Genomic DNA, 24,172 nt, shown 5'->3' with positions numbered 1-24,172 from the left:
TCAGTAATGAAACTCCAATTTTGGAGTTGTACTCTGTTCATTAGGGATACCTGACATCTCTCTAGAGGGAACAGTGGCCTTTTCAATAACCATAAACTTCTTCCTGGAAGATTCCTCCTCACTGGGAGTCATAGTCTGAAGATAGACAAGAGTCGTATCCATTCCTGTAGGGGTTACAGACTGATGATCCACTGTGGCTGTGGTCTCTCCCTCATTTTTCTGTGTCCGGACTGTCACTGTCATCCCAATGGTGGTCTTAGAAAAGAAGTCCGATGTGGTCATAGTTTTTGCCTCAGGAGACAAAGTGTTACTTTCTGGAGATACAGCATGCTTTGGAGGATATGCTGTTCCTCTTGAGGTCATGAATCCACCACTGGGGATTGTAGTCATATCTTCATACTTTCTGTGGACTTCGGTGACAATAGCCTCACCTCCCGGAGGCAAAATCTTTATAGTATCAGTGGTCAACCCCTCTGTCATGGCCAAATTCTTAGAGCTAGGTCCTGAGGTATTCACAGATGATGTAAACCAGAATTGTGGCAAGGGGGTTGAGTTGGATTCTGGAGAAAATCATCAGAAAAAATAAGATAAAATTTCTACCTTTTCCTTCCTTTCTTATTTATTCCCAACAACACTAAATCCAAAACTGAGAAACCTGAATTCAAACATCCTTCATTGAAGAATTTCATGATTTACTTCCCATAGGGGAAAGATAAAAATCCCAGCACACAAATTCTGTTTCTTTACTCTAAGGTATTCGTGTAAGCCCAAACTGTGGGTCATCTGTGGATTTTCTGCATTTCTGGTGCCTAATTCAAGGAAGGCTCTTAGTTTCCTATATTTAAAGCCTCACTTTAACCTCTCGCAGTACCTCTAACCAGACATATTGTTCAAGGCCTGATTTGCTGTTGACAACTCAAACAGAAGTTGTCAACACACCATATTGAAGAAGGTGTCAGAAACAAAGCAGAGATCAGAAGATTCTAGACAGCTAATAGTAAAAATTAGATTAAATCCAGTGTGAGGGCTTGGCCTGACTGAACTCTAGTCCTGAATCTCTAAGGGATTTCAGCTCTTACAAGCTATATCCTAACTGACAGGGTGTGTGTGTGTGTGTGTGTGTGTGTGTGTGTGTGTGTGTGTGTGTGTGTGTGGTGTATGTGTGTCTATGTATATATGTGTGTATATATGTATGTATGTATATATGTATGTATAGATAAACATATATCCCTTTTCTAGTCCCTTGACCATAAAATGAGAAGAAAAAAGTGAACATTAACTATAAAACAGTATGCTATTCATCCAATTCTCATTTAGTTTTTATAATAATGTTCTAAGTCTGAGACTATTTCATTTTTAGATGAGGCAAAGGAAGCTCAAAGAAGTCAAATTTGGTTGGCCTTCAAGTTTGCTATCTTCCCTCAATATCAAGTCAAAGAAGTTAGACTTAAGCTACAGTGTACTCATATACATAAAATAAATAATTTTTAAATGGGAGGGGTGCTGAAGAGATGGCTCAGCAGTTAAGAGCACTGACTGCTCTTCCAGAGGTTCTGAGTTCAAATCCCAGCAACCACATGGTGGCTCACAACCATCTGTAATGGGATCTGATGCCCTCTTCTGGTGTGTCTAAAAACAACTACAGTGTACTCATATACATAAAATAAAAAAATCTTGTTTTAAAAAAAGAAGTTAGACCTGGCAGACTGGACCCACCAGTGTCTAGTTTTGTGACTCACAACTCTTGCTTCCAGGTCTAATTACTTACCTGCCTGCAACAAGAGCTCATTCAATATATGGACAAGAGGGAAAGGACCGTTGCCACAGAAAGTGCCTCTGACATCATCCATATCCAGTGTCCACACCATGGCACCCCCAAAATGTTCTCTTTTCACATACATTGCCTATAAAAGTGACAGTCAGTTGCTAACAACCTCTAGTCTGGTACAGGGGACAATGCAGAAAATGAGCCACCATGCAGAAGGCAATGAAGGAGGACAGGTATGATGATAATCTGCAGGCTCTCTTCTACATGCAGACTGCCAGTCGGACCAGCACCATTTGTTGAAAGTGCTGTCTTCCTTCATTGAATGGTTCCACTACCTTAGTTAACTAAAAGGCAGTATGAGGAGCTGAGAAGATAGTCCAATTGTTAAGAGTACCTGTTGCTCTTACAGAGGGCCCAGGCTTGGTTTTCAGCATCTACACGGTGACTCACGACCATCTATAACTCCAGTTGTAGAGAAAATGACACTCTCTCCTAACCATCAAGAGCATCTTGCTAGTGGTGCACATACATGCAGAAAAAAATCATATTCATAAAATAAAAAGGTAAAAATATTTAAGGCACTGTGACAATGGATGCTCTCCTGCATGCACATGTTTGTGCCACAGAACAGACTGGACGTTATAAAATGGGAAGCTCAGACAAGTTTCCCATCCACAGAGAGAGAGCCAAGTCTTCACTGGACTGAACCTTCCATGCTGTTTATGTGTAAACAGCAGGGGATAGTGATGATGGGGGCAGGTAATGGTGTTTGGGTCCTGAGTGAAAGTGAATGGGCCACTTTCTATTTAGCATAATCATCCTGTTTCCTTGCTAATTGGTTTGCTCCATGCAGAAACACGAAAACATTTAAAGTAGTTCTGTGCCAATAATGACCTAAAGGTTTCTTTCTATTGAGCCATCTTTTCTGTCTTCCATTCCCAAACTAGAGTAAGGTCATAATAGCCAAAGCCCTGATCTCTGCTTGAGTTATGCATAGACGCACACAATGAAACACCATTAGTATCCTACTATCTCTGCTGCTTTTTAGCCCAAACTGTTCTCCAAACAGCCAACATCTGTCACCTCTATCACCTACAACAGAACTGTGAAGTTTTTCTACTCCTAAGCCCCAATATCCATCACTTGTCATTACTCACAATCTACCACTCCTCCAAAACACCTGGTCCTGACACACATTATCATATGCCTGGATCCTTCCTTGTCCCTTAGAGTTTACAAAATTAGTTTTTATAGCAAGTTCACATGTGAAAACACACTAAAATTAGACTCTTTTTTTGAAATACCTACTGAATGTAGGATAAACCAAGAACTTCCATTTATTAAGTATCTCAGAATAACCAACGGAAAGGCAGATTTGGGACCATGAAACAACTGCTTAAAGTCACTATGAAAATCTGCTGGATATGGGCCAGGGATATTGCTCAGTTGGTAAAATACATGCTCTGTAAGCCTGAGGACCTGAGTTTGATTCCTAGGGCCCACATTTAAAAAGCCAAGCATAGTAGGGTATGCCTGTAATCCCAACACTGGGGAGGTAGAGACAGGAAGAAACCTGGAGCTTGCTAACCAACCAATCTAGCTGAACTATAAACTTCAGGGTTACAAAAAAAAATAAAGAAAGAAAAGATGACGAGAAATTAAGGAAGACACATGACATCAGTTCCCCTCATATCTCTCTCTCTCTCTCTCTCTCTCTCTCTCTCTCTCTCTCTCTCTCTCTCTCTCTCTCACACACACACACACACACACACACACACACACACACACATACATACACACAGCTGTCAGACTCAATTTTATTTATGTCAGTTATACTGGGAAAAAGGGATGGTCAGTTGGGTTCCAAAATCTTCCAAATTGTAATTCACATACCAACTCAGAAACTTACCTTAGAGCAGTATTTTAGAACCTTCACAGAAATACCCTGCCCCATCCAAATTCTCCTTTAAACTTGTGACAGGGCTTCTAACTATTCTAGTGAGCCTCTCTCAAGAGTTGTCTTCTCCTCCTGCTCCCACCTCCCTCAGAAAACCTTGAAATTTTCCTAATCCCTGATACCTACACACTCACAGAGAGAGAGAGAGAGAGAGAGAGAGAGAGAGAGAGAGAGAGACAGAGAGACAGAGAGACAGAGAGACAGAGACAGAGAGACAGAGAGAACACGAATGAACAGTCTCACCTTGTAACTGAAGCTGACGGAGTCATCGTAGCCAAGCCACTCCTTCCCCTTAAAAGCATATGGGACATATTGATAATCAATCCAGTGCTTTTTTGCTCTCTGGACAAAGGAACAAACCTGCCAGGAAGATACATGTGACTTCCATTAAATGCCCTGAGAGAAGCACCGGGAGATAGACAGATACACTTGCTTCTTGGCTCAGGAGAAAGGATTCAGGAAAAGCCACTCACCAGGACCTGAGACAGGAAACCAAAGAGGGAGGAAAAGAAACTGTCCACAAAGGACTTCCTGTACATTCAGGCTTTGTCCCTTCTGTTACATAACCCTTCCTCTAGTGTCCATAGTAAACACAAAAATCAATTCATTGATTAATTTTTATAAAAAGATAGAAAAGTGAGTGATATTCACCAGAAACAAAGTCAAGCACAACACTAAGACAAATAAATCCAACCAGTGACCAGGCCTGCATTTGTCTTGTTGTCTTTGTAAACAAGTCTCTCTTGTGTTCATAACTGTTCAGATTAAGCTGCCCTATCTTGGTCACTATCTGAGTATCCCTTGAACTTCTAGTACGTCTAAAGATCTTGGAGGCAGGATAAAATGAGTTGTTATGACCCACCATGCTCCTAAATCCCTACTGAACTCCCAGCATTGTGCTAGAAACTGAATATTACAGAGAAGTACAGGTGTTCAAGTTGTGCTACAGAGGTTAACACTCTGTGTTGATGCTTGTTGTTGTTGTTGTTGTTGTTGTTGTTGTTGTTGTTATTGTGGTGGTGGTTGTTGTTATTGGATTGTTGGTTGTTTGGATGGTTAGTTGGTTACACTTGAAAGGTTTTGTGTATTGAAGTCTCTTTAATCTATCATGCCCTTAAAAAACATTCTTTCAGGGGGATGGGAGGAGGGATAAGATTTAAAATGTAAATACAGACAATATCCAATAAAATAATTAAAAACAAAAACAAAACAAAAGAGTCTCGGTCTGGTCATCTTGGTTCTGTTGTGTATCCCCAATTTAAAAAAAAAAAATCTTTCAACTATGACACCATGGACAACCATGCTTCATGAGAGTAGCAGGAAAATATTTCCCATGATCCAACACAAAGCAGAGCTTTTTTGCACTTGCAGCAGTTCCGCTCCTCCCTAAGGGGGAGGGAGCTGTAACTCTCCGTCTGGCACTCTGCTGTTTTCTGCTAACTCCCAAGATTCCCTGAACTTCCAAGTCTTTACCTGCCCCATCACCCTATGCTCTTGTTGTCTCCTCCAACCATTCATTCTCCAACCACGAGACAGAACTGTCTAATTCCATCACCTCATAGTAAGCCAAGATGCCAGCCTGCTTGGTGTACTTCCCGGGAGATGCTGGTCCCATTGAAGCAGCCTTCAATCCATTCTTAGATTCTTTGAGGAGGTGGAAGGTACGTCCATAGGTGGGGAAACCCATAATAAGTTTGTCTGTGGGTGTCCCAAGCTTCCTCCAATAACTCATGGCATATGCCTGTAAGTGGAAAGAAGATAACCTGAGCAACAGTCTGGGTTTAGAGATGAAAATGTGGATCACCTGAGACCTTTCCTTTCCTTACCGAAGATTTGGAGTCTTCAGGAAGGGAGAACAGAGGACTATTGTGTCCTGTAAACTTTTCCCAACTTCCATGTAAGTCATAAGACAAAACATTAATGAAATCCAAACGTCTATAAGAAACAGAGGAGATATGAATGCCAAGCTAACTAAAGACTCAACTCATATCATCATAGCATTATTCAATCTAAGTAGCTGTACGTTTCTTGCTCTTATGAACCTGCCAGGCTACATCAACCACTTTGAGATGGAAATAACTGTGTATCAAGTTCCATGTATCCTGACACTATATGTAGAGGTAGAAAGAACTCAGACAGGAAAATGATTACATGCAGGCCTGACACAGTGCTGACAGAGGTCTTCCTTAACCATCATGAATCAACCACAGCACCAACACATAAGAGTCAAAGAGACGTACATTAAGGAAACGCTGGTACCCACACTTTCACAATGACCATATGCTAACTGAAGCATACACACATAACACCATAATGCAAGGCTTTATATGGGTTATCTAATTAATCTGGCCAATACCATAAACAAATAGTTTATCTCTCCGTCCATTTTTGCTGTTTTTCATGACTTATATACCTGAGGTGGACCTAGAACTTACAATGTAACTCAGGCTAATCTCAAACTCATGATCCTCTTTCCTCCACCTCCTTGATGCTGTGATTACAAACAAGAATGCAATACCATATTCAACCAACTTGATACATTTTAAAGTTAAATAATTAGAAACTCAGATTAACAAATTTTCCAAAAGTCACCCAGTTAGATAAAGGCAGCTCTCATATATATTTTTGTTTGTTTTGTTAGTGTTTGCAAAACAGATGTGCTCTGTAATGTATGAGCGGCCATTCCTGTGTTGCTTTCTTTGGCACTGCTTATGACTCATCTGCCCTCTGACTCTATTATCTAATTGCATATTGTACGTCCATTCCTGTGTTCATAGGAGAAAGAGGCCAGGCCCATGGCACTCTCTACCTGTGAGTTCCAACAATGGGCTCTGAAGAAGACTATCTGTGGCAATGGTGTTATAAGCCATCAGCACAACACCAAGTTCTGATTTTTAAAAGAAATCCCCAGGGATGGGTAAGCTACTCACTTCTATCTGCACCTACTAGCTCCTTACCCTACTCCTCAACCCACCCTAGAACCTCACTAACATGGAGAGTTCAGACAGTGCTAGAGCCACTCTGGAGCAACATCCACCCACCTTCCTAAAAGGAGTGCATCATAAGATGTTTGGATGATGTATGGGATGCCAGAGACAGCAGCTGACAGAAGCAGCCGTGGGCGCTGGGTGAGCAGGGCCTCCCTCTCGAAGGCAAACTGGAGCTCCTAAGAGGAAAGATACAGAAAAACAAACCAGCCCTGGGACAGAAAGAGAACACAGGCTCTGCCCAAGTCTATGAGAAAGACAAACACATACCAACAGAGAACTTGACTTAACAGATTGGGGAAAAAAAAAACAAAAAACAAAAACAAAACAAAAAAAAAAAAAAAAAAAAAAAAAAAAATGCAGACTGATAATTCCTGAATAAGGCCAGGAAGCTTCAGAGAGAAAAGTGTCCCTTAGGCTACAGAGCTGGGACAAGATCCAGATGCAGACAAAAGCAGCCACAGAGCAACTGCTCCACAGCAAAGTGACCCAGCACCTTTAGGGAATGTCAGTAAAAGAATCTCATGGCCTCCATGGCCTCCATGGAGTAAGAAACCCTGGACCACTCACCCCCCAGCAAGGACACTGAGAGCAAGCTCGAGACCCTCAGTTGCTGTGGAGTTCCTGTCCCAACTTGGCCTCCAACACTAAGCGTCTTCCTCACAATTTCCATCCCAGACCCCCATAATAACAGGAGGGGCCTAAGGAGCTCCCCCTACTCTCTTGAATACCATCAACAAAGTTCTGTTGCACCTCCCCCCCCCCAAGAAAGGAACATTTTGTTCCTTTTTCCTGCCCCAACCTTGTGTTACCTCTCTGCCATTCACCCACTCTGAAGAAGAAGTCGGACCATTTGCTTATTGGCCTTACTTCAATTAAGAAGAGGAAATTCCACCTGTCGTGTGGGGGGCTGCCTCGTAGTCCAGGGTACAAGAAGAAAAGGTCAAGGCCATCAAAGCCATGTATCCTCAAGAAGGATATGACTGAATCAATAAACTCTTCACGGTTGGCAAGTGTGGCCAGCATAGCGGTGAACCTGCAGGGAGGCCAGAGTCAGGCAAAGAGTGTCTTTCAAACCACAGCGGCCCCTGGGGTCCCAGTGTGTCCCCATCTAGAAGCTTTGTTGGCACAAGAGGCAAAGGGCTCTCAAGAGCAACTCCCACCCATGGCTCTTTTCTTCATTGGCTTGTTTGATTTGTTTGTTTCTTTGTTCTCCTTTCCAGAGCAAAACACTTAGAAATAATTCTTGCTTCTTGGAGCTGAACTTTAAGCAAATCTAGATTAATGTTGTGAAAAATGATTATAAAATAACTAGACCTAGAGACTAAAAACAGACCTGGGTACCATTGTCTACTAGCCATCAATCACCTGGAAGAAACCTTTCAAATTATTTAGTACTTGTGTAACTTGCTTTCTTTTCCTAATAACTTGAAATATAGCCACACCACAAGAAATCATTCATGTATGTGTGTGTATATATGGAAGAAGACCAGATTGTCAGGTCTCCCTCCACAGGTGGAAAGCAGGCTCTACCCCAGACCTTAGCTAGGAAGCAAGGAAACTTTCCTTGTGAGAATATGAAGGTATGTTGTCATTTCTCTATTGCATTTTGGATGGGAAGTACTAACAAGAGCAGCCACTGAATGAGGGATGTGTGCTATGAGTCCCTGAAATTGACCAAAATACCATCGGTTGCTTCTTTATCTCCATCTCCACCTAGAAAATGGAGGAGTCCAGGGCCTGTGAGGTTTGGTGGTTATTCTTCTTGTCCTTTATAAAACTCTTTTCAGAGACAAAACTCCTGCCTCCAACAAAAAGTTAGAGATTAATTTGCAGGTGCCTCATTTTACCTGTTACTCATTTTTTACCCTAAGTTTCACACCAGATGTATATTTTCCTTGGTATTTCTTCCTATGGGTTTGTAGCTTCAGTAGTCTTGTGTTTTATTTTGTTTTGCTTTGATTTGTTTTGTGTGTTTTCAGATGGTGCTAAGGTCAGACCCAGGGTCTTTGTTATGTTCAGTTAGTGCTCTGCCACTGTGCTACAGTCTGGCTCTCAGTGTGTCATATTGTCTCTCATGTTTCCCTCTCCCTTTTCTTACATATGGGACCTTATTTTCCAAAGTCCTATGACCTTCTGTGGAAAGGGGTCCCTTGAATGCAGGACTTGAGAAAGTACCAATATGGGCTTTGCTGACCTTATCCAAGCTGGCTTTCCCACACGACCCTGGGGAAACACACACACACACACACACACATACACACACACACACACACACACACACACACACACATGCATACACCATTATTCTCACTTCCATCCCATCTTGCTCTACCTCCCAGAGAGAATGCAACAACACAATAGCTCACCGTGATGTGCCAAAGTTCCACCCTCCGATGGACAGCAGCGTTTTCAGATTCCTGTTCCTGGTACATAGGTGAGAAAGTGGTAAGCAGGCCCCTACTCTATGAACACCTCCAGTCACTGATCCTTTTTATTTCACTTTTCTTTTTGGGGAAAACCATGGGATATTGAGTAGGGGATGTGAAAAGAATAGAAGAATGTTTGTGGAGAAGATCACAGTAGAAAACAGAGAAGACCAATCAATCTAAAGACCACTACAGCTCTGAAAACGAGGCCTGTACAAAGTGGCTCAGGCTCCTCAACTTCCCCATAATTTTTCCAGAAAAGAAAGAAAAGTCTAAAATATTTCTAGCCACTCGTTTTCTTACTCAACAACTATTCATTAAGTAATGATTATATGCCTTTGAGGGCTTGAAATACAACAGCAAACACATAGACAAGCATCCCACTCACTTGGAGCTTGGCCTGCCCATCACTCTCTGTTAATATAATAACAACCCTTCCCTGAGCAGAGAAGGAACCCACAGGTGTCAGGCAGGAAACACTTCAGCACCTCCTGAGCATCAGCTTCTTTGTGTAGTCAATGACCTAACTATTCTGAGTTCAGAGAGCTCTCCTTAGAAGAAAATGCACAGCCCAGCAGTTGCAAGAGGCAAGAAGTAACAAAAACATTAACATTTGTTGAGTATTTGTGATCCTCAGGACCTCTTTGAAGCAACTCCTCACAACTGGGCTCAGAGAGTTAGCCAAAGCTTCCCAGGAGAAAGAAGTATGAAGACACCCAGGAAGAGGCAACACTAACCACCAAGTCACTGAGGCAAGAAGAAGCTTGGGGGACAAGGAGGGAAGACTAATCAATGGAGAAATCTTAAGTTCAAATTACTTAGATCCCCATTTAAGAAAAAAATAGAAAAATCAGGAAAATTTAAGAGTATTAAGAGAAATGGGCAATTCCCTTCTAGCTGTAAAATCTGAGAATGCAAGTACACATCTAACATACCGTTCCTTGAGTTTGTTGAACTCTGGGTAGAGAACATTCTCATCCTGGAGATTCTTGGCAACAATCTGATTGTTGCTCATTGAGGCAAAGGCAAATATCAAATGTGTACAAAGAAAGGGGTCCAGGTCACGGGGCATGATGGAGGCAGGGCCTGGCCGACTATGTGCCCAATTAGAGAAATAGCACACCAGTTTGTAGGCAGTACCTGGCAAGGAGAGCAAGTATTAATCAGCAGAGATCATGGGGAAAGAAGGGAACTCAGCTTCTGAACAGTAGAATGAGCCAACAAGCCTAATCAGAGACCAGGTCACTCTAACAACCTTCATATCCCCCACAAACATACACCAAAGCTGCTTATGCATGCCCCCAGACATCTTGACCTTGTTGCTGAGGCCACAGAGAAGGAAGATTCTAGATCCTGAGCACATCCTGATATATATAAAAAGCAAGTAACCAGAGTCCTGTGTTGGGCTGTATTGGATCAATAACTCTGACTAAGGAGCCATGATAGGCAGGGGTCCAGGAGACACTGAATGGAGATTTTCTAGCCAGAGAATCTCCCCCCGGCTCTGGAGGAGAGGTGGTTTCCTTACCATCATTGTGTTTCATCAGAAGAACCAGCCCTGTGGGAAAAGAAGAAATTCATATACACATACACAGTGTGCGTGTTCCACACACCTTCCAGTTAGCAAGTGCCCCCTCCAGCTCAGCACGTCTGTACACATGCAGATGCACAAATGGAAACATGCTTCAGTCACTGGTTTCCACTCGTCTAAACTCCTTTTCTAATGAACATCACATGCTCCCTGTACTTGCTTTGCATAGGGACAATGATGGTTAGAAGTGTAAGCTAAAGCTCTTAGCCAGTGAGTCTCAATTCTGGCTACAGATTCAAACATACATACACACACGTGCATGCTCTCGAATAACAGCCCTCTCCTCAGAAATTCAAATTAACTGGTCCAAGATGAAGCCCAAGCACGAAAACCACCAGGTTAGAGAACTACTGCCCAGCCCCTTCCTCCATGAGTGCCTTTAATTCTTTATTTTCTATCCCACATTCACCTAATCCAAGCTCCCTAAACCCCAGCTTTCTCTGCTGGGCAGCAGAGAAATGACGAACTGGTATCTCCTGGACTGTGCCATTGCTAGGATCTGTCATACTCACCAACCATCAGCAGTAGCCTCCCCATCTCAACTATCTGATAGCTATGGGGATGGAGCTCAAGACTCTTTAATAGGAGTTGGCTCATGTGCAGCATGGGAACAGCTACACATATGCACCACGCCAGAAACAGTGATTCAGGGGTCATAGTGACCTCGTAAGACTTCCACTCCCTCTCCAGAACCAACAAAGCAATATTCCTGACCTGACACTAGCAGGGAGTAAGTGTTTCACCACAGGCTATAACAAAGACAAATAGTGTCCCTGAGACTTGTCTGGCAATTGGTCCCATTTCCTGGTATCCAGCTCCCCACAGTTGAGGTGGAGACCTACTACATGATGAAGTCTAACTATACAAGATTATCAGGAAAATGGTGTATCAAAAAGTTTCAAAGCTTCAGCTTTGGATTAACACTTTTGGCTACTATTTAGGAAGTTTTAAAATTTTGGTTAAGTTCATGAGTTCCTAAATTTACACACACAAAAGCCTGCTTCCCATAAATATCTCATTCTTATTTTAAAGGAGTTTATAAAAACTAGAGATCATGTGAAAACTATGGTTTGCATAAAATAAAAGCCTAATTGTAGGGAGCCGTTTGTGCTGCACCCAAACATGGCGCTGGCTTCCCGCCGAGAACTCAGCAAACAGAGCTGTTGCCCAGCCAAGAGACTTAATGCGCATGCACCACATAAGTCACAGCCCACTCTTGGGGCATGTGATTGAGCTACAGGAGGATGCACCAATCAGGTAGCAACACAAGTCTCTTAAGCATATATAGTAGTGCATTTTCTCCCCCACGTGGGGAGAAGAGAAAGACAGTGGAGAGAATTCGAGAGACCCCACGTGGAGGGATGGCGGAGAGATACCATGTGGAGAGAAACTCGGTAAAAGAGATTGCGGGAGGTCCCGCGTGGACAGAGACTGGACAGAGAGATCGCTCGTGGGGGACTGCGCGTGAGAGGTCGCCTAGACAGTAGAACTCGGTAGGGAGTTCCCGGCCCAGAGAGAAGTTTCCTGCTCAAGAAGCCCCCTGCTCAAAGTGCTGTTCAATAAAGGTTATCCGCAGAAGAATCTGTTTGTTGCACGCCTGTTCCTAGCGGTGGGAAGCGTGGGCGCGTGACACCTAATTATTTACAGATGTCATTAGAAAGTTGCCCAAAAGAGCAAGATGCTCAAAAGCAAATAATGACACTTGATGGGCAGCTCATGTGACCAGGTGGAGGAAACACAGTAAAACAGCATGTTTTCTAGATGATACAGAGTTCAGATCCAGCATCTATTGGGCAAACATATGAGCCAACTATGAGGTGATCTGGGCCTCAATTATATAAATATGAATACCTAAGAACCAAGTTTAAAGAAACACAACAATAATGAAAAGGTTTTTGAAAAAGTGTAAATCAGATAGCTTTGATTCACTGGTTTCTTTCTCTGTTCCAGATGGTCTGACTGTGTGGCCTCTCAGAGACAGATGCTGCTGCACATGGATTAATAGGAGGTGTTAAGCAGATCTCAGTGCAATGGAGGATTCATGGAAATCACAGTGCCTAGTGACCAAATCTGTTGAACATTTGTCCTTCATTTGTGGGATGAAATAAACAAGAAACACATAATTTTTAAACCATTAGTTTATTTGGTTATCAAAGAACAAAGATACAAGGTGTAGAACTCGGTCTGTGTATGTGTGGTGTGTGCATGTGTGTGCTGCAGTGAGAAAAAACAGGCTTTATTACCAAACAGACCCAGAGCTCCTTCCTGCACTGTATCATCCTGGGGACACTTGAGTTCTATGTGCTTTATGTAATGTTTATTCCCAGGGCTACTTTTAACCTAAATCAACAAGCCTCCCAAGGCCAACAAGTTAGGATTGGCAACAGCTTGTAGCACTGGCTTAATGCCCTTTAATACTGTTCACTCTAATGACCATGCCTCCCTTGCTTCCCAGTCACTATTCTTCTGCTCCAGTTCTTGTTATTGGGTTTATGACTTTGCACCCTGATCTATAAACTATTAGTACTACACTTGATTTCTGAAGCCTGTCTTGTCAGGCTCCCTCACCTCACCACCCGAGGCTCTGCTGGTTTTCTTTTAAAACTTTGATATGAAATGCTGACCCCTACTTCTGAGCCTTTTTGCATGACTAAGATGCCAGGTGCACTAGCTCAGTGAAATTTGCCTGCCAATCTGTACATGATCTCTCCACATGCTCAGAGGTATATGGTGCTAAGAAAGCCAAGACAGAACAATAGATACCCAGAATTACATAATTCAGGGATGACCATACCCCAAAGCTGACAACTGATTCTGGAATAGTCACATGGAGACAACACTGAAAACTAATGTGTTGTCTGTTCACTATCTTATTCCTTCAGTTCTTGGTGTGGGGAATGGGAGCAGCCAATGCTTATGTCACATATCTACCAGCATTTAGAAAATAACATTTAGCCTATTCTTATGGAGAAAAAAAAAATACAAATGCATCTTATTTGACTAACTGAAAATTTCCCCAAAGCATCATGACCCCTCTCATATTTCATTGGAGATGAAGGCAGAAACACAAATGTGTAGTGCTTTGGTTTCAGCAAAACATTTGGACCAGAACTTTCAAGACATTGTGGATAAAATGTGGAACCTAACATCACAGGGACAAGAAGTGATTTTTCAAACACTGATACTGGCTAGCTCAGACCAAAACTATGTATGTTAGGGACTAAACTCTATTTACTGAGCCACTGGATTTTGACAGCTCAATCTTTACATGCAGAATATCAAAGTATTCCATAGTAAGTGGAGGACCACATAAAAGTATAATTGAAGACTGGAGGACCACGCACTATGTTCATGATAATTTACTAGTTATTCCTCTCCCCACTACCACCAGAAGCAAATTCCTTCTTCAACCCCGTTGGGGTGTACCTGTCCTGTGTCCACACAATAAAATATCTACACTGCCTTACAGAGATCTAAACTCTCACAAGGAAATGTTTGGATGCTCAACAGTGGCCTTACTTGCTTACTATCCTATTTTTCCTATTTTCAGTATTGTACAGACTAGACATGAAGTTCTTGAGACAATGTTTGAGACCGGAGTTTGCTTACCCTTTCTCCAAAAACAACTTCCTGGCTCTAAACTCCCCATGCCCAACCTCCAATATTAGCCATACTGGCAACAAGCAACTCAATGTCCTGTCCTTCCTTATGTACTACATATAGAGGCCCCAAGCTGTTTTGAGTTTGGGTACTTTTTACATTTTATTCATGTGCATCAATGTGGGCAGAAGACAACTTGCAGAGTCAATAGTCCTTTTGCTACATCAGTCCCAGGGATTGAACTCAGGTCATCAGGTTTGATGGCAGCAATACAGACCTATCAGGAAGCTTTTAAGATTTTTATGTGCATGTGAGTGATGGTGCCCGTGGAGGTCAGAAGCATCTGATCTGAAGTTGCAGGTGGTCATGAGCCCAGGAATCATGTTTTCTAGGACAGCAAATGCTCTTATCCACTCCACGCTTAATGAAAAATACGTTTTTCATTTCTCTTCTTTGGTGTCATTTTAGCCATTCTAAAAACTTTACTCATTTCTTTCAGGCCTTAAGCCTCCAAAGCAGGCTGTGTAAACAAGCTTTATCTCTGAGAAGCAGAGACCAATTCTACCTAACTTATGCCTTCTCTGCAACTTAGCCATGTTAGTCCTTACTCCCACAGTCCCAACCCCAGGTGACCCTGACTGCAAACTGAGTGTTTTACTTAAGGGTATTAGCAACAGAGGCTCATGACTGGCAGGAATAAAATAGAAGCTCATATTCCTTCTGGGTACTCATTTTATGTGCTGTCCCTAAACCAAAGTTGGAAAGTGTCAATAAGGTAAGTTACTGATCCATGGTCTCTAACGGAGTGGAATACAGTAGAATACACAGTGGGCAGTTAAGACACTGACACTCTGGTGACTCACCCAAGCAAAGCAGGTAACAAATAACAGTTCTGGGGAGGAAAATTCATCTATAAAAGTTTTTATTTCACCTTTCAGTATTTCTGACAGTTTCCCTGATGTTGGAGTCCAAAAAGACAGCATTTGGACTTCAGCTCTCCAGAGGAAGGTACCCAGACCAGTCCTCAGAGTATTTTTAGGTGGGAAATGACAGGTCTCTCTGTAACAATCCATGTCAATTTTCTTACATCACTGAAACACTTTTAAGTGCTCCATCATCCCTAAATCTTTTCTGTGAAATCTAGGACAGGAAAACACTCATCTCTCATACACAATACCAAGGAAGGAAAGAGTAAGCAAGGGCCCAATTTATTCACCCAGAAAATGGATTTGATTCAGTTCAACAGGGATTTGTACAAAACTGTTGTCTTCTCAAGGTATACTGGGCTAGACTTTTGTATATGGAAGTAATTCCATAATAGTGAATTAAACTCTATATAAAAATAAGTTACACACCTCTGAGTAGTGTGAAGTACTCCCAAGAATCTAAGGGATACCCACATTCCATATCCCTAACAACATAGCCAATTCCCAGACACATAACATCTTCTGGTTGCTTGGTTGGGAGTAAAAGAGCATTGCTTTGGGAAAGCTGAAAGATAATTATTTTACTCCAAACTATACACTGCACTCACACAGGTATACTCACACATACATCCATTTATAAAGGAAGTTTCTTCCTCCGAGTTACTATGGGATGCAGCCTCCCTCAAGCTGAGAATCTGCCTAGTTACTGCACGGGACTAGGGAGTAAACATGCTCTACAAGGCTCCTGTGCTCTCATACATGGAAGGCAGGGGCAAGCAAGTAGACACTTGCAGACAGAGGGCTTATTTTGTTTTCTGAAATCCATTCTACTCCGCAACACTGTCAGGTGCAGGGGCTGGGAGAGGCTCTAACGGCACAACATGGTGGATGACCTGATGGTCCCAGCCAACTGTGGTAAGAAGGGAGTGATTGAGTGGAGACCATGTAGCATCTCTCACATAGTCTCTGTGCGCTCGACTTCTAAACCTAGAACAAAGGAGGGAAAAAAATGGGAGGTGGTAAGAGACAAGATGAAAACCCAGGAGGAACTATGGAAACAAAACCTAACATACGCATGACACACTTTTGAAACATTTCACCATCTGTACAGCCCCATCACCAGGCCAGTGGATGTTACATTATCCAATCAAGTCTACTTTCTTAGGTGAAGAAATGGTGGACAAAACAAGCAATAATGTCCACAGTCTAAAGGAAATTATGGCAAAGGGTCAAATATATACCAGGTCTTCCAGACAGTGCCTTTTATTCTACAGCAGGTTCCACTTCTCAGAAGTGGTTCCCTACATGAGGCTGAAAGGCTAGCCAGACAGCCTACATCAGCTTCCAGCACTCAGTCTTGCAGACACATAAGCTGCAAACGGAAAGGATTTGGTGGGCGGGGGAATCTCTACAGGCGAAGATAAAGAATTTTCTTGTATTTATACTTATTACTTATTTTTAATAATGTATAAGTGTATATCTCCATGTGGTACATATGCCTTGAATCTGGAGTAATTGACAGCTATGAGCAGACTGATATGGTTGCTAGAAACAAAAAACTGCTGAGCAGTTTCTCCAGACAAAGGAAGAATTTTACATGCATGTTCCTGAAGAGAGAAAAGACCTGCTTGCCCACTGGTCTTGATCCCTAATTACTGACCACAGGATTCTACTTCAAACTTACACCTCTGAAAAGCTTGAATCCAGCACAGCAAGTGAACAGTCTTCACTGAGAGAAGCCAGGAAGGGGACACTAGGAGAGGACACAAAGGGAAAAGAAGATAAAACCAATAGATTCCACAACCAAAATCTAACAGGGCCAGCTCCAACCCTACTGTAAACTGAGCCTGAAAAGAAGGCATCCTGATCCCACTTTGGGTTTAGGTCTTACTACCATTACAATTCCAAGGAAATGCAACAGAGCCAGTGCTGACAGAAACTATGCCAGTAGCCAACCAGCCCAATGGGTCCCTCTCTACATTAGCAACTACCCAGGCTTTGAGCAGGAATAAGATTATATTTTAGGTCTTTTCAAACTACACAAATGCAGGAAAACCAAGCTTATCAATAGAGTACTGCCCCATCTAAAGACCAATGTAAATAAGCAGCTAATGCTTTGCCAAATAGATACATCCCTCTATCACTCCATTCCTACTCCTTCACCACTGTCCCCACCCATCCCCTTCAGGTTCCTGGTAACAAGTAGTACCTGTGTGGAGAGAATACCAGTCTAGTGACACAATGGGAGTGCACAGCTGAGCTGAGAGTACAGTTTGCATTCTTGGTGTCCACAAGGGAGACAGATCCATTCTCATCACCTGTAGAAGAAACAGCATTTCACAGTGGTTAAGAATTCATGCTTTGAGCTTAGTAGCACATGCCTTTAATCCTAATATGTGGGAGGCAGAGGCAGAAGGATCTCTGAGTTCAAGGCCAGCCTGGTCTACATTCCAGGTTCTAAGACAGCCCAAACTTCATACAGATGCTATCTTGAGGAAGAAATAAATAACAAAAACCACAGACTTTGATGTGAGCCAGACCTGGATTTGAATGAATCCTAGTTTCTTCAGATATAGACAACAGTTTCCTTCATGATGTAGAATCAGTCAGTAACCACGTGGCTGTGACAATTACTGGATAAAGTAATTACTTTAACTACAAACTCTTACCATATACAGTCAACACAGAAGAACGTAACAACGTAACAGTGAGCTGCAAGGCTCACTCATTTCTAACCATTCCCAGAAGGAGCTGGAGCAATGAGGAAGCAAACCCACTGACTAGGAAAATGCTAACTAAAACTGGCATAATTCATGAAGTGCCTAAGTGGACAGGAGCACTTTGTCATCCTCCCCTTTCCCAGAGTTGGTATGTCATGCTGCCTTACCAAAAACAAAGACTTCACTCTGCTGAGGATGCCAAGCCAGGGAGGTAGGGAGGTAGCCAGAGGCATTGCAGCCTGGAAAGAAAAGGGAGATTTAGAACAAAGGTCACCACCTAGAAGAAGCTGTCTTCCAAAAGAAGTCATTAAGTCCTGGGAACACTTTCCCTGGGTTTCTTAAATACTGCTAGAGTAGTCATGTATGTCCTCACCCCTGAGCCTCACAACCTACATCTATCTACCCATCTCCTGTCATCTCTTGTACACAACTAAAAACACAAGGCATAAACATAATAACCCTAGCCCTTTTGTCCATCTGTCTGCAGAGTAAACAACCCACACGGAAGCTAGCCCTTACTCTGCATATCCCCCTTGCTCTCCGGTGAAGATAGAAAATGCTGTCATTTTGTCACAGTGGTTGGGCATCTTGAGAGCTCTGCTGTGACTGGGCAGCAAAAGCCTTCTGCACATGAGCCCCCATTATCACCTCCTCCTCACCATGGATCTCAGACTCACCCATCTGTGAGGCCGGCTTGGGACAGCGGGTATCCCAGAGCAAAATTCTACTATCCTAGGAAAAGGAGTAGAGAAAGGGTTTCATAATCAAAAACAACATCTACTCGCCAGTCTTCAGATGAGGGAGTTGGGCCTATTAAGGGCTAGCTGTGGTTGAGAAAAAGCCACTATATCTTACCTCACCACATGAAAGAAACACAGAGTCTTTGTGGGGAGAGGCAGAGACACAGGTGACCTGTCCCGCATGAGCTGTAATGTAAAGGAGAAACATGGCAGAGGAAAGGAAATGTGAGAAAGAAGCTGGCTTCATCAGATAATTTAACAAATGACAGATTATAAACTAGAACAATCAGAGTAAAAGCTAATAAAATCGTAAAAAAACTAGCAGAAATAATGAACTGGTAAAGAAGTTCAACTACAGGGGCTGGAGAGATGGCTCAGCGGTTAAGAGCAGTGAATGTTCTTCCAGAGGTCCTGAGTTCAAATCCCAGCAACCACATGGTGGCTCAGAACCATCTGTTATATAATCTATGGAATCTGGTGTCTTCTTCTGGTGTGTCTGACAAGAGCTACAGTGTACTTACATTAAAATAAATATTTAAGGAAAAAAAAAGGATGTTCAATTACAGGCTTAGTAAGAAGAGGGAAGGAGTTTGCAGTATAATGTTGTGAAGGAAGAGGCTAATAACTCTAGAATATTAACAGAACACACACCTCTAAGTATGAAGCACTTGGAAGTTCTGGTGCTGTTTTCACTGAGTTTTCTAATATGCTTTCCCTAAGACTAAATTTGCCTACGCTTTGCCATCACACATCACTCCCGCCCTATAGGCTGAACTCATTCGTTCCTCCCTTCCAGCCCAAGTCTTTCCATGCCAAGGTTCAGAGCCTGAAAACCTAAGACTCTCAAAAACAAGAAGAGTCAAAGAGCAAAGGGGCACCTCCAAGAACTCAATGAATGGAATGAAGCTGTCTCAGCCATCCCACAAATGTCTCTGTTTCTAACAGTGAGAACTGAAAAACAAAACAGTTGTCCCACTAAGGACATAACCAACTGGCCGTAAACCATTTTGGACAAAATGAAATCTAATGCTGCTAATAGTACAAAGGCTTTTGTCATTATTTGTAAAGAGTTTCTTTCTATAAATAGGTTACTTAGTTTAAAAAACCATGCTTAGAAGAAAATATGCCAATACATGATATGCTTAAAAAGTCAACATCGGCAACTACCTAATTTTTTAAAAACTATTTATTTATTAAATGTATGTGTGCACATGTGCCATAGCACAGATGTGGATGTCAGAGGAAAGACTGCAGGAGTCAATTATATTCTACTACCAAGTGAATTTAAAAAATCAAACACAAACAGTATCCAGAAAGTACCTTTACCTACCAACCAATCCATCTCACCTGCTCCACTTAAATTTTGTTAACAATTTTTAAATGCACAGTAAGGTTAAGACACAGCTTCAAATTCTTTTGGACAGTCTACATCCAGTGAATGAATGAATGCCACCAATTAGCTAGAGACCAAAGGAATCACTGAAATCATTTAGCCAGCCCTTGCAGAATAGCCAGAACGGTTCTGCCTTTAGGACTAAATCACCCATCACTCTCCTCTCGCTCTAGGTCCATCGTTATGAACTCAAAATTCATTAAAAAAAAACTACCAAACTAAATTCAACTCTTAGTTCTGATAATGAAGAAAAGCCAAAGGGACGATAAAGTGATGAAAGCCCCGAACAGACATTTTATAGAGGTCAACATTCAAGAGTTAAATTCAAAAGCCTTGGGCAGGAGATGGCTTAATCAGTAAAGTGCTTTCCACACCAGCATGAAGACCTGAATTCAACCACAGAACTCATAAAAAAGCTAAGTATGGTGGCACTTGCTTATAATACCAGCACTACAAAGGCAGAGACAAGTGAATCCTTGTGGCTCCCTGTTGTAGTCAGAGAATCAGTCTTAAAAAATAAAGTAGACATCTCCAAAGCTGATCCTCGGCCTCCACACACATGCACATAGCGACACACACAAGTCTCCGGTGTTATCCTGAGAAGAGCAAGGCTCCACTACGTCTGGATTAAGCTGGTACACAGGTCACTGTTATAAGAAGGCTTGAATGCTGACAAGTAAGTAGGATCTTGATCTGCATGCTACAAGAAAGCAGTGAACAACCCAGAGTCAAATACTGCATGCAGGTGAAGGTGTAAGAACTGGACAGGAAGGGACCGAACAAATGAGACCCATAGAACTTGACGACGAACCCTGTGGGTAAGAGGACAGAGGTTATCACCCACTACAGTTTAATGGGAATGACTCCCACAGGCTCTACTTAACATGTTTGCCTCCACTGGTAGACTATTCAGGAAGAATTTTAAGGTATGGCTGTATGGGGGAAGGTGTACCAGGGATGGGCTTTGATGGTTCAAAAGCCCACACCATGCCCAGTCTTGGTATATTTACATTTCTGCCACATGCCCGTAAATTAGAATGTAAACTCTTATCTACTGCTCCGGCTCCAGGCTCTGCCTACTGCCTCATGCTCCTAGCCATGAGTCATAAACCCTCTGAAACTGTAAGCAAACCCTCAGATTCATGTTTTTTCCTTTAAGTAACCTTGATCATGGTGCTTCACAGCAACAGAAGAGAACTAAGACACCCATAGTCAAAATGCTGTGAAGCTATCAATGGAAACAGGAGTGCAGAGAAGTGGACAGAAAGCAGATAATGGAACCTGACTGTAGTTTTGAGGTAAGGAGAGATCAATCAAAAGAACCCAGACTGGCTATTATTATTATCCAAACGCTGTCCAAATATCTCAAAGGGAAAGTAAAAGATAATTATAGGCAGGACTCAATACCTCGGTATGAATTCAGTGACATCTGCTGAGCCAGGTCCCAAATTTTGATGCTACAATGCAAAAGGTAAATAGAAATATTGACTTCAGTATCAACATTATAATATACTCAACACATCCCACATCTGTTTCCTTGACTCCTGCTGTTTTATTTACAACACACTATCAAAACTCTTAGGAAACCAACATGCCATTGCTCACTAGACTAAAAACAGCCCAAAGCATTATATAATGAAATTAACAGGATAGTAAGGATATCCACAGGAAGCCTAAAGATAGAAATAATGAAAGTAGGGACTCACCAGAAGTCTTTGCTTCCACTGACAGCTTGTGTGCCAGAGCTCAGGACAGTGACAGTAGACACAATGTCATCATGCTCATACTTGCAGAACTTGCTGACAATAAGTGTCTCATTCTCATCTAGCTCCCACAATTCAACAGCACCTGTTGGGGACAGTGGAGTGAGCTGTATGCAAGGGGAGCCTAGCTTGTACCAAGGACTCAAGCAGGAATTGTTACCGAGCTAACAAGAACCTGTTCATGTAAAAGCATAGCTAAGCACTAAAGGGCTTAGCTAACTTCCCTGCTGCTTTCCTAACAGGCCAGATGCCTCTATGAGGAAAACTGCTTAAGATATGGAAATAGTGTAAAATCAATTATTTTGTTTTCAGAGAGAAGATACTAGGTAATCAGTTCCCAGGAAGACAAAGATAAAGCCTTATATAACAGTTCAGTGAGGATGTCTCTTGCCAGTTATGCAGACACTAGTAAATATCTGGACTGCTTGAATAAAATGTCTTGCAATTTTTTTAAAGATTTATATTATGTACATGATCAAACTGTCACTGACACACTAGAAGAGGACATCTAATCCAATTACAAATGATTGTGAGCTACTTTTCAATTTCCATGCTCTATCTAACAACTTACGAATGTACATGTGACAGAGATATTTTAAGTGTACAGGCGTTTTTTTTGTTGTTGTTGTTGTTTTTTTTTTTTTTTTTTTTTGCTTTCATGTACGTCTATTCACCAAGTGCATGCAGTGCCCATGGAGACCAAAAGAGGACACTGGCTCCCCAAAACTAGTTTCAGATAGTTGGTGGAATATGGATTCTGGGTGTCAACTTGAGTCCTCTGGAAGAGCAGTCAACAATTACATTCACTGAATCATCTCTCCAGACCCAAAATAAATCTTTTAATCTTTGAGACAGGGTTTCCCTTCGTACCTTTGGCTCACCTGGGACTGGATATGTTAAACAGGCCGGCCTCCAACTCAGAGCTCTGCCTGTTTCTGTTGGGATTAAAGGCAGCGCCTTCACCCACCTCCCATCAATTTATAAATTCTAATTTTCTTTAATGTTTAATTGAGAATTTCATACTCACATACAATAATAGTTTGACTATATTCATCCCTAATTTGTCCATCATTTACCCTACATCCCTTCCCAACGTCATCTTCTTTTCTTTTTAAATGCTAAAGCCTATGTTGCTCAGCCTGACACTCAAACTGGAAATAAGGACAGTCCAGTGATAGAGCAGCTGCCTAGCAGGGTGGTTCCATTCACAGCACACATACAACAGCAAAAGAAAATAGGAGACCAGGCATGGTGGCACATGTTTTTAACTGCAGCACAGGCAGGAAAACCGTGAGTTCAAGGCCAACCTGGTCTACTTCTGGGCAGCCAGGACAATATATCGAAACTCTGCCTCTAAATAAAAAGAGAACACCGATTGTCTTCAGCACCACCTCTTAGACCAACATTCTCTATGGTCTAGGCTGGCTGGGGGCCCAGAGTGTGTAAATTGGTCATTGACCACCTGGCAGTTTAGAACCTTAGAGACAAAGAAAAATACCCTATCCCGTCCTAACCTATACCCAACTCTTCAATTCCGGGGGGGGGGGGAACTCACCTGAATCAGAAGCCACTAGGATACCTTTGTCTCCCACCCAAGTGAGGTCCGCTACTCCAGCCTCAGTCTGGACGCCAGCAGAGCAGAAACCTTCGTTGGGGGCTGCATTAGGATCCTTGAAAAACCACAGAGAACCTGCCCAGCAGCGACCACTCAGGCTGGAGGCTCCGAGCAGAAGGGAACCATCTACAGTGGGGAGAGCAAAGTTGCAAGGTGTCAGATGGAAGGCTCGGCTTGTTTCTGTGGTAATCACACAGAACCCGCGGCGGGACAAGTCCGGATCTGAGTCCCGGTTTGTGGAGTTGAGCTGGGGCAGGGCCCGGACGTGAGGTATGGATTGGGAGGGCACACGGCGCTGGGAACACTTGGGAGGGTCAATACCGGGAGAGGGTGCCCGTGACTGGGTAATGGGGGCTTCCAGGCCCGGGATCTCGGCTCACCAGACCGGTACCGTGCAGCCTCCAACTGCCGTTCCATGCAGGCGGGCGCATTGGGAGGCAGGTTCCACTCGCGGGCCGCCGGGGGCACGAGCGGAGGAGGGGTTTCCTTCCGCATCTCCACGATTCCAAATCTAACCCAGACCCAAACTAGGCGAGACCCTGACTCGGCGCTGGAGGACCACCACACGTGGTGTACGTCTGCGTATCCGCCCCTCTCTAAGGGAATACGCTCTACATCTCGCGAGAATTGCGCCTACACCTCCAGCTCGCTTTTCCGCCAGCAGTAACCTCAACAGGATTTTC

General features: G+C 42.8%; 2 protein-coding genes across 2 annotated transcripts; both read right to left on the bottom strand.

The window, feature by feature from the left end:
• OVGP1 (oviductal glycoprotein 1) lies at positions 1–11,269 on the bottom strand (the record flags this gene model as incomplete). The annotated part of the gene is made up of 11 exons (XM_080915612.1): positions 1–560; positions 1,769–1,904; positions 3,969–4,085; positions 5,281–5,466; positions 5,552–5,660; positions 6,767–6,891; positions 7,583–7,748; positions 9,082–9,138; positions 10,077–10,281; positions 10,670–10,699; positions 11,245–11,269. 11 exons carry the CDS (start codon positions 11,267–11,269, stop codon positions 1–3), a joined length of 1,716 nt encoding a protein of 571 aa, XP_080771738.1.
• Positions 11,270–15,524: 4,255 nt separating this feature from the next.
• On the bottom strand, positions 15,525–24,135 carry WDR77 (WD repeat domain 77). Its single transcript, XM_080916068.1, has 10 exons — positions 23,870–24,135; positions 23,430–23,615; positions 21,818–21,959; positions 21,519–21,568; positions 18,834–18,904; positions 18,656–18,710; positions 18,146–18,217; positions 17,468–17,576; positions 16,943–17,011; positions 15,525–16,245 (listed from the first exon to the last, which is right to left on the bottom strand). Exons 1-10 carry the CDS (start codon positions 23,982–23,984, stop codon positions 16,086–16,088), a joined length of 1,029 nt encoding a protein of 342 aa, XP_080772194.1. The 5' UTR covers positions 23,985–24,135; the 3' UTR covers positions 15,525–16,085.
• Positions 24,136–24,172: the final 37 nt, after the last annotated feature.

Source organism: Micromys minutus, assembly GCF_963924665.1.
Source record: "Micromys minutus genome assembly, chromosome: 4".
NCBI classification, from domain to species: Eukaryota; Metazoa; Chordata; class Mammalia; order Rodentia; family Muridae; genus Micromys; species Micromys minutus.
Note: the sequence above shows the minus strand (reverse complement) of the source record. Positions and strands in the feature narration are given on the sequence as shown.